Source organism: Triticum dicoccoides, chromosome 4A (assembly GCF_002162155.2).
Source record: "Triticum dicoccoides isolate Atlit2015 ecotype Zavitan chromosome 4A, WEW_v2.0, whole genome shotgun sequence".
NCBI classification, from domain to species: Eukaryota; Viridiplantae; Streptophyta; class Magnoliopsida; order Poales; family Poaceae; genus Triticum; species Triticum dicoccoides.
Genome location: NC_041386.1, coordinates 565,948,692 through 565,958,132, shown reverse-complemented (window position 1 = coordinate 565,958,132; position 9,441 = coordinate 565,948,692). Strand labels below are relative to the sequence as shown.

Genomic DNA, 9,441 nt, shown 5'->3' with positions numbered 1-9,441 from the left:
ATGTCATGCAGATGCGTTCCCCGCCCGCCCAGGACAAAAATCTCATTTTCTATCATGATTTTGTCATAGAAGTAGGAGCTCACACATCTATGATGATACGTGATTTTGTCATAATTATCGTTATAGAAGTGTCATAACCATGACAGAAAAAGTTTTTGTCCGAACCAAAATGTCACGGATGTTTCTTTTTTTTGTAGTGCATAGGATTCTCATATGTTCATCTCCTTCCTATTAGGCCTGAAAGATTGTTCATCTCCTTCCTAGCAGGTCTCCATGGCGTTCGTCTCATACCATTGTGGTCTTACTTCTACCTCCGCTTTATTCCCCTGCTGCTTCATGCCTATGCAGGTCCTTGTTGCTACTGATTTCTTCACCTCAACTTTGACTTTTTCATGTTTATTTCCAGGTTGCAATTTTTGCTATAGCCTTGAAACAATACCAAGTTATGTTTCATGATCTGTCGGACACGCGAGCTACCTCCTGCGCAACGCGACAGACGCCTCGCCATACCGCTACGCCGGAAGCATCATTAGAGCATCTTCAACAATAGCGCAACGCGCGGCTAAAAAACAGTTTATAGCGCTGGAATTGTCAACTTTTGTGCGCCGCGGTGCGCTGGCTCCAGCGGCCGCTGCAAAATATAGCGCGCCCGAGCCGCTTCAGCAGGCGCTGCAAAAAAAACAGCACGCACGCTCATCTTTTAACAACATATGCACTCCAAACAAATAAATAAACATAGGCATAGATAAATAAAATAGATTAAAAAATGATACGTAGATAGTTTATAGCATAGATAGATAAAAAAAAAGACACTAGTCTGATACAATAAAATAGATAAAAACTATGTTGCAACTAGAAACTACTCCGAGATGTTCTCATCCTTGTTGGTGTCGTTCGAGGTATCAAGAAACGCGTCTTCCTTACGAGGATCATTGTCGTCAAAGAACGACGCCCGTTCCAGATCGCACTGCAATATCGCCAGTGCCTTCCGCCGACGCCTGTCCGCCCGGTCTGCGCGGCGCTTGGCCCTCCTCTCCGTCCAGAAGGCGTTCTCGTCGGCGACGTCTTGCGGGTAGCGCTGACGCCACTCCGCCAATGGCTAGCTCGTCCGCCTAGGCGATGAGGAGGCGGCGCTGGCGTCTACGGTGTTCCTGATGGTCCTGGTCCGTTACCAGACGCGGCGATGGTGAGGTCCTGCGCCTGCTGACACGTTTGCTCGTCATGGAAGTTCATCTGCGAGCGAGGCCTGGAGAGGCGCCATGCCGCAGCGTCATACGCGCGGGCGGCCTCGTGCGCGGTCTTGAGCGTCCCAAGACCGAGACGCACATTGCTGGAGTGGATCTCCGCGTAGAACGTGCAGGAAGGGTGGACGCGGACGCCGCGGTAGCCTGAGCTGCTTCGGCGACGCGGCGGCATGTCGGCGGCGGGGGAGTCAGCGACGGGAGAAGGGCGCGGCGGCGGCGGCGGGGCGCCGGATGCGAAGAAGAAAGGGGCGGCGAGGGGAAGAAGGGGACGGCAGGAGCGCTCGAGTGTGCGGCTGGCAGCATCAGGCGTGCGCGTTCTATAAAGCGTGCCGGACGTCGCACGCCAAAACTAGCACGCGTCGGGCCGCTTTTCGCGCGCGCGCGATCTTTTGCTGCGCGTCGAAATTTCCCGTGCTTGCTGGAGTGCGCGAAACCGCTCCACGTGCGCTAAAACTAACTTTTCCCTGCACGCAATATTTGGCGCGACTGTTGAAGATACTCTTATGTACGCTGTCATCGGTACGCGCGAGCCTCCTCCACTGTGCCCTATAGGACACACCACCGGGTATTCCCTCGCTGGTATTTTCTATATATAAAATAAAGTTGCTACCATTTTTCCTTTCTGATATGTTGGTAGTTTGCCACATATGCCATGTGGTATAAAGTTGCTACCACATGTTACTGATTTTCATTTTTTTATGTACAATAATAGACAGATGCGGCAATAAAAAGTTGACTGGGTCAGTACTTCATCTTTTACATTTTTCAGTATTTTTGTAAGTAATCAGGTTACTTCATTTTCCATTCCTATATATAACTTGCAAATGATGTCAAGATTTGGTGAAGCTAATACATGCGATTTGTTGGGAAATGTCACTGTTATATTCATGGAAGTGAAATTTCGTGGGTTAACATACCTACAAGAACTGCCTTGGAGATATGTAAATGTATTATAAATGCCACGTGCATGTATCTATCCTGTGTTGTGACCAACATATGAATATAACACGGTTAATTTATAGCTTACCCATTTTTCATGCAAAAAGAAAAACATGCCACCAATTTTCCATCCAGTGATTTTACATTTTGGCGGCTACGAATTCCTACACTACCGCACTTCCGTATGCTCCCGCAACAATGTGCGGGCTATCATCTAGCATAAACAATGGTTTGGGCACAGACCAGAGTTTTAATATGCAACTTTAAATATTTACTCCATACAAATATATTTTACTAGTTAAAATGTTCAAATTTGGCCCAAGTTAGAAAAGCCTTTGGAGGCAGGGCCATGCTAGAAGCTTTAGCAAGGCGAGCTGCCGCCAAGTGTACATTTCTCCTGACCAATTGGATAAGCCGGGGGCCTTCACCTCCTTCGTCGCCACCCGCCACTACTCCATCACATCTGCTGCTCCGGCCGTCGCATTCTTCACGACTCCTCCCGGCGCATTCTCCGACCTTCTAGAACGCTCGCCTTCCTCCTCCTTCCGAACCATTTTAAGCTCCCCTCATGAGCTCCCAGGATCTCCACACCAAAATCAAAGCACCAGATCGAACAGGCAGCAGGCACCATAAACCAAGCTCCACAGCTCGCCGCCAGTAATGGCTTCCACTTCTCTCGTTGCAACTATCGTGTGTAGCAGCAGCAGCAGCACTAGTAGGAGAGCAACCTTACCAAGAAGCTTCTGCAAGAACCATCACAGGCCACCTCTCAGGAGAAGCTCCGTCGTCAGGTGCTCGCTGCGGGAGCAAGATCGGGCGACGGAGAACCGGCCGGTCTCCTCCACTGCCGTTGCTCCTGACGAGCAAAAGGTTGAGGAGGCGAAGAAGGTCTCGTCGCATCATGCCGGAGGAGGAGGGGCAGGAGATCACCAGGAAGGAGGTGATGGCGAGGACGGCGAGAAGAAGAGCAGGGATGAGCAGCAGGAGGTGGACTGGAGGTCGGACGAGGAGTTCAAGAAGTTCATGGGCAACCCGTCCATCGAGGCCGCCATCAAGCTCGAGAAGAAGCGCGCCGACCGGAAGCTCCGGGAGCTCGACCGCGAGCCTGACGGCAGCCCGGTCGCCGGCCTGCTCCGTGGGTTCATCAAGGGCACGCTGGAACGGGAGAAGCAGAGGCTGGAGGAGGCCGAGCAGACCTTCAAGGCGCTCGACCTCAACAAGGTAATCTATTTTGAATTTTCAGTTCAACCATGGGAATTGGGAAATCGATGAAGATTTGCTGATCTCTGGGCGCGCGAATTAAATGGTGCATGCAGCTCAAGAGCTGTTTCGGGTACGACACGTTCTTCGCGGTGGACGTGCGGAGGTTCGGCGACGGTGGCATCTTCATCGGCAACCTGAGGAAGCCCATCGAGGAGGTGAGGCCGAGGCTGGAGAAGAAGATCGCGGAGGCGGCCGGGACAGAGGTCACCCTGTGGTTCATGGAGGAGAGGAACGACGACGTCACCAAGCAGGTGTGCATGGTGCAGCCGAAAGCAGAGATCGAGCTGCAGCTCGAGGTGACCAGGCTGAGCACGCCGTGGGGCTACCTGAGCGCCGTGGCCTTGGCCGTCACGACCTTCGGGACCATAGCACTCATGAGCGGCTTCTTCCTCAAGCCCGGCGCCTCCTTCGACGACTACGTCTCGGACGTCCTCCCCCTCTTCGGAGGCTTCCTCTCCATCCTCGGCGTGTCCGAGGTACTCCATCGTCTGCTCATTAAGCTTTTCTTGGATAAATGCTCACCAGATGGTAATGATGGTCTTGGGAACAACAATTTCATGGCAGATCGCGACGAGGTTGACGGCGGCGAGGTACGGGGTGAAGCTGAGCCCGTCGTTCCTGGTGCCGTCGAATTGGACGGGATGCCTGGGCGTGATGAACAACTACGAGTCGCTGCTGCCGAACAAGAAGGCCCTGTTCGACATCCCCGTCGCCTGCACGGCCAGCGCGTACCTGACGTCGGTGGTGCTGGCCGTCTCGGCCTTCATTGCCGACGGCAGCTTCAACGGCGGCGAGAACGCCCTGTAAGTAGCGGCACAACCATACGTACTACTCCCTCCCTTCGGAATTACTTGTCATGGAGATGAATGCATCTAGAACATCTAGATGCATTGATTTCCGTGACAAGTAATTCCGAACGGGTGGAGTACATCTGGGCGCCATTGTTAACCCCAGCAAGAGCTCTGACGACGTTTTCGTTGGCGGCGGTGGCAGGTTCATCCGGCCGGAGTTCTTCTACAACAACCCGCTGCTGTCGTTCGTGCAGCAGGTGATCGGGCCGTACGCGGACGAGCTGGGGAACGTGCTGCCCAACGCGGTGGAGGGCGTGGGCGTGCCGGTGGACCCGCTGGCGTTCGCGGGGCTGCTGGGGATCGTGGTGACGTCGCTGAACCTGCTGCCGGTCGGGCGGCTGGAGGGCGGCCGGGTCGCGCAGGCGCTGCTCGGGCGGCGCACGGCGGCGCTGCTGTCGTTCGGCACGTCGCTGCTGCTGGGGGCGGGCGCCGTCGGCGGCAGCGTGCTGTGCCTGGCGTGGGGGCTCTTCGCCACCTTCATCCGCGGCGGGGAGGAGATCCCGGCGCAGGACGAGATCACGCCGCTGGGGAGCGAGCGCTACGCGTGGGGCTTCGTGCTCGCCGTCGTCTGCCTCCTCACGCTCTTTCCCAACGGCGGCGGCACCTACTCCAGCTCCTTCCTCGGCGAGCCCTTCTTCAGGGGCGGCATCTAGACCTGATCCTAGTAGCGTAGAAGTAGTAGGGAGATAAAATGCACCGTTACTCTGAAGCCACAGCATTTGTGCTCTTTCTCAGCGAGGAAACATTGGTGCAGAACAGGCAATTGGATCTGAAAACATGAAGCAACAAGCGTTTGTGCATAAAGTAGGAAGAAACAGAAGAAATTCAGGACCAAGAAGGCACAGTTTATTCATTAGTATTAGAATGATTAGGTCAGGCTGCATACAGTAATTACAAGGGATTGATCAGCTACATCTTCTTAATATTAGAATCCGGGGCATTGCCTCTGTGCGATCTTGTCAAGCAGTTTCTGCATATGATCCGACTATGTTCTATTCCATCTTGGGCCCTTGGCCTTCAAAATTGTACTTACACAAGGTTGGTGGTAATTCTTGCCTTTTTGAGCTTCAGACCTCACCACCTCCGCACCAGCGATGTGAGCAACTGCAAGGATAAAGGAAGTAAGTTGGCATAAGTAAAAGCCAGCCATTGTCAGTGCTTGAAAGATAACAATCCACAGTAGGAACGAAGATGACTTGCGATGGGAACCAAGAAGCACAAAGCCTTTGCATAGGGCAAAGTTTCTCCTAGGAAATAAGCAATATAATGCAATCTTCGTCATTGCATTTGTTTTAAGAGCTTTCCGACCTTGTTACAAAGATGAGATTCTCCTTCCATGACAAGTTTAATTCAGAATGATTTGATGGAAGTAGTCAATTGGGAAAAACATGCCAAATTATACCGAAAAGGTTACAACAGCGAAGGATGAAGTGTTGTTCTATGTGTAAATATTTGCAAAACAACAAACAAAGACCTAGAATATCATTTTTCGGACAAACTAGCTGCAATCAATTGAAAAAATGTGCCAAAAGAGAAGGAAGCATATGTTAGGACATGTTTATTAATAGGCTAATCAATTGTACTAGGATATATTTCAGAGAAAAATTTGAGCCAAAATGGCCTTCGATGGAAACATCTGCATGAATCAACGATGCTGTGGTATGTTTAAAATAAATAAAAACTTCTAACCTCAAAAAGCTCAAAAGGATTTCCCTTTTTGTATACATCATCCTTCTTGCTCTGTCCAGCGGAAAGAACCTGGGAAATCAGAGCACGCCATGCAGTCAACAAGACCCCGGTACTTCCCATGGCCACAAAGACGAAAGGAATTTGTGGAATATGACCAGCGGTCACTGAACGAATGGCAATTCCTAACTGAAAGGAGATAGCAAATTGAAGTCAGCACCAGACATCAAAAACCAGCAGACACATCATCATCAGATGCTTCTATGCTAATGAAGGCATCAAACAAACAAGAGTGAGAACAGTCACATAATAAGAAACATGATTATCAACATGTTTTTAGAGAGTTCAGAACACACATAGATGCAAATGCAGACTTACGCAAGTTAACAACAGCTCTCCAGCTTCAGAAGACTGACCAAGTTCAATTATGTTTGTGTAAGATTTCCTAGAATTTCCTAGTCTTGTTCAGGGAAATCTAACAAAATTATGTATGGTTCAACACTCTGAAACAAATAATCTCCTAGCATAGCCTACGTCTTGAGCAATAAATTGGCATAAATGTCTAAAATCTTATAAAGTGATCCAAACAAATAGAAATCATAGACTTAACACCACATTATGGATGTCAAAAACCACAGATGCTCAAATGCATGTCATGCCGTCATCGTTGCTTCTTTCTTTAGTTATAATCTCATAAATACAAGACCTGTCGTGTTGTGCTTCAGGTATTACCATCCCCCAAAAAATATTGGCATAACAAGAAACTAGCACAACAGATAAACCATGAGATATAGCAGTAAATTGCACAAGTTAAACACAAAACAGAACACCATCTTTATATCCATAAGCCATTATTGAGGTGAGGCATGTATCAAGTGCGCAAGCACAAAAGAATGCCAGCATTTGCTTACCCATGATTGCAGAACCATAAAATTTTGACTAGTTTTTTTTTACATCAGCACTACCACAGGATAGCAAAGGCAACAATCAATTTTAGAGGTTTGGACACATTACTCGGTCGATAGAGCCATAGAGAAGATTCTTAGTTTGTTTAGTAAGGCGATGTATTTGTCTATTTGGTAGCGCCAATAAAAAAATTGTCAAGCAATGCATCTTCATTGGGCTACTAAAAGGTAGTCAAATGTGTAACAAGCTTATCTGACTATATATACTTCAAATTTTGAGTCAAATGTGGAAGAAACAATATGATTTCCAAAGGATTCCATATTCACATAGGTCCTGGCTGTCTAGATTCAAGCAAGATTTGCACTCTTGAGACATAGGGCTAAGCCTGACCTGGAGGGTTTTATAACCACCCTTGTGCAACAAACTACCTAGAACTCCTGTTCCCTGACATAAGTGTAGTCCTTATGGATTAGGGTCAAAGACCCTGTACCTTGTACTACATATCATGTAACCTCATTTTACCTTTGATTAATATATGACTGCAGGAGCCTTTCTACAGTGCATTACAGCTAAAAAAACAGGGAATTTTTTAGGTTGTTGGGAAAAAACTCCATGCTACTTTTTGCTTGTGCCCTTTCTCTAAGATGAATCCATCCTCTTTTAACTTTTCTCATATAGTTATTTTTATTTTCGAATTAAGGGGTTCCCCCCAATTTCATTGCTAAAACTGATGATACAGGCTTTCTCATATACTATGTTTAAACTGTCTACTAACTTGCCTTCAAAAGCCACGGAACCAAAACAGTATACTATCTTTGCTGACAAGGGGTGGTTTTCCACTATTCCTCATTAAAAATTGACATATGCATCCAATAGATGTATTGATAAAGGCCGGGTAAAACGTATCAGACACAATGAACTATGAAGAATCCACGATAGAACACATGCTCAGCAGAATGGACATGGATAGCGTGATGGAACAGGGCCAACAGGCAACAGCTGATTATCTGTTAAGTAAATGGGTATACACTCTACAATGTTCATAACATGAACTCGCAACCTATAAATACACATTACGAAATCAGTGGATTTATCGCCGTTCTAATTATGAAATGAAGGTCTTGTTTGGGTTTTGAGTACAGGTGCTAATAGGAGACAAATTACCGGTATACCAACAGCCCAGGATTTCGCTGCAACAGTTACAGCATTCCCAACACCATTGCTTCCTTTGGCATCATCACCAAACCCGCCAAGGAGGTAGGCGCTAAGCAACCAACCTGCAGAAGACCCGATTCCGTTAGCAACCCCTTCGTCCAACGGACGAACATCATCAGAGGGAAAAAGAAGAAGAGGGGGACACGTTTCTCTGACCAGCAATGAACGGGTCGGCCGTCTTGAAGGTCTCGGCGTCAAGCACGGGCAGGCCATGGCTGAGCCTCCCAATCGCGGAGAAGACCAGGAGGCAGAGCAGATCCCCTCCGGCCAGAAGCCCTATCTTCCTGCGAACGCAAGGGATCAGCGAACGGACCAAATCAAACCAAAACAGAGACACAAGCGGGGAATGGCGCATTGGCTAGGGGAGAAGGAATTACGCGTAGGAGACGAGCTTGGACTGGGCGTCGGCCTGGCCGGGCCTCTCGACCTGGATGACGCCCTCGAGGGGCACGCGGTCGTCGCTGACGCCGAGGAGGACGGGGTCCTCGGCGGCGGGGGAGCCGGAGGGGCCCTCGCCCGCGGCCGCGTGGGTGGCGGAGGCGCGGCGGGGCGCGTCCCGCGCGTCGGCGGCGCCGGAGAGCGCGAGGCGGCGGCGCGCGACGCGGGGGCCGGCGAAGAGGGGGTAGGGGTTGGCGCCCCGGCGGCTGGCGAGCGGCTTGGAGGGCAGCCGCCGCGCGGAGAGGGAGCCGTTGGCGGCCTGGCTGACCAGCAGCATCGTTGGTCCCGGGGCGGCGGTGGCGGTGGCGCCGGCGGCGGGTGGGAAGGGGGGAGGAAGGTGAGCTGGGTTTGAACGGGAATGGATGGGTTTCCTCCCGGGTTTGGGTGGCCTAAATTTTGCTTCCCGGTGCGGCGGTGGGCCCGGGCTAATCGTTGGCTCGGCCTCTCGGGTGCGGGCGGAGGGCGCCGGTCACGACTCACGGTTCATTTCGTATGCATGGTTTTGATTTTGACTCGGGATTTTTAAAACGTAGAAGTATGAAAAATTGAAAATGATTGGAATGCAATGCCCATTTAAATTCTAGTACTTCCTCTGTCCCATAATATAAGAACATTTTTGGCACTACACTAGTGTAAAAAACATTCTTATATTATGGGACGGAGAGAGTACATGATTTGAGTCATTTGATCACACCGTAGAAAAAAGAACAAAGGATTTTTTTTAAGTGGTTTGAGTCACTGTTTGGATAGTAGATTTCCCATAGAATGTAGGAGTACAAATGATTATTTTGGATAAAATCTACTCCCTCTAGTGTAAAAAACACTCTTATATTATGGGACAGAGGGAGTACATGATTCAAACATACGAATCAAATGAGTTATGTAGGAAATTTTCTAAG

The 9,441-nt window shown here is 49.5% G+C and overlaps 2 protein-coding genes across 2 annotated transcripts; one reads left to right on the top strand and one right to left on the bottom strand.

Annotated features, from left to right (window-relative positions):
* Window positions 1–2,621: 2,621 nt before the first annotated feature.
* On the top strand, window positions 2,622–5,263 carry LOC119286794 (probable zinc metalloprotease EGY3, chloroplastic). The gene is made up of 4 exons (XM_037566243.1): window positions 2,622–3,404; window positions 3,500–3,922; window positions 4,011–4,249; window positions 4,440–5,263. The coding sequence occupies exons 1-4, from the start codon at window positions 2,844–2,846 to the stop codon at window positions 4,948–4,950; spliced, it is 1,734 nt and encodes a 577-aa protein (XP_037422140.1). The 5' UTR covers window positions 2,622–2,843; the 3' UTR covers window positions 4,951–5,263.
* LOC119286795 lies at window positions 5,122–8,909 on the bottom strand. The gene is made up of 5 exons (XM_037566244.1): window positions 8,482–8,909; window positions 8,261–8,388; window positions 8,054–8,166; window positions 5,987–6,172; window positions 5,122–5,401 (listed from the first exon to the last, which is right to left on the bottom strand). The coding sequence occupies exons 1-5, from the start codon at window positions 8,817–8,819 to the stop codon at window positions 5,372–5,374; spliced, it is 795 nt and encodes a 264-aa protein (XP_037422141.1). The 5' UTR covers window positions 8,820–8,909; the 3' UTR covers window positions 5,122–5,371.
* Window positions 8,910–9,441: the final 532 nt, after the last annotated feature.

Bases quoted from the DNA above. Each gene is read 5' to 3' on its own strand.
- LOC119286794 (XM_037566243.1), top strand. From the start codon at position 2,844: ATGGCTTCCACTTCTCTCGTTGCAACTATCGTGTGTAGCAGCAGCAGC. The intron at 3,923-4,010 runs GTACTCCATCGT...ATTTCATGGCAG, and splicing joins CCATCCTCGGCGTGTCCGAG to ATCGCGACGAGGTTGACGGC. The intron at 4,250-4,439 runs GTAAGTAGCGGC...CGGCGGTGGCAG, and splicing joins AACGGCGGCGAGAACGCCCT to GTTCATCCGGCCGGAGTTCT.
- LOC119286795 (XM_037566244.1), bottom strand. From the start codon at position 8,819: ATGCTGCTGGTCAGCCAGGCCGCCAACGGCTCCCTCTCCGCGCGGCGG. The intron at 8,167-8,260 runs GTCAGAGAAACG...GGTCTTCTGCAG, and splicing joins GGCCGACCCGTTCATTGCTG to GTTGGTTGCTTAGCGCCTAC. The intron at 6,173-8,053 runs GTAATTTGTCTC...ATCTCCTTTCAG, and splicing joins CCTGGGCTGTTGGTATACCG to TTAGGAATTGCCATTCGTTC.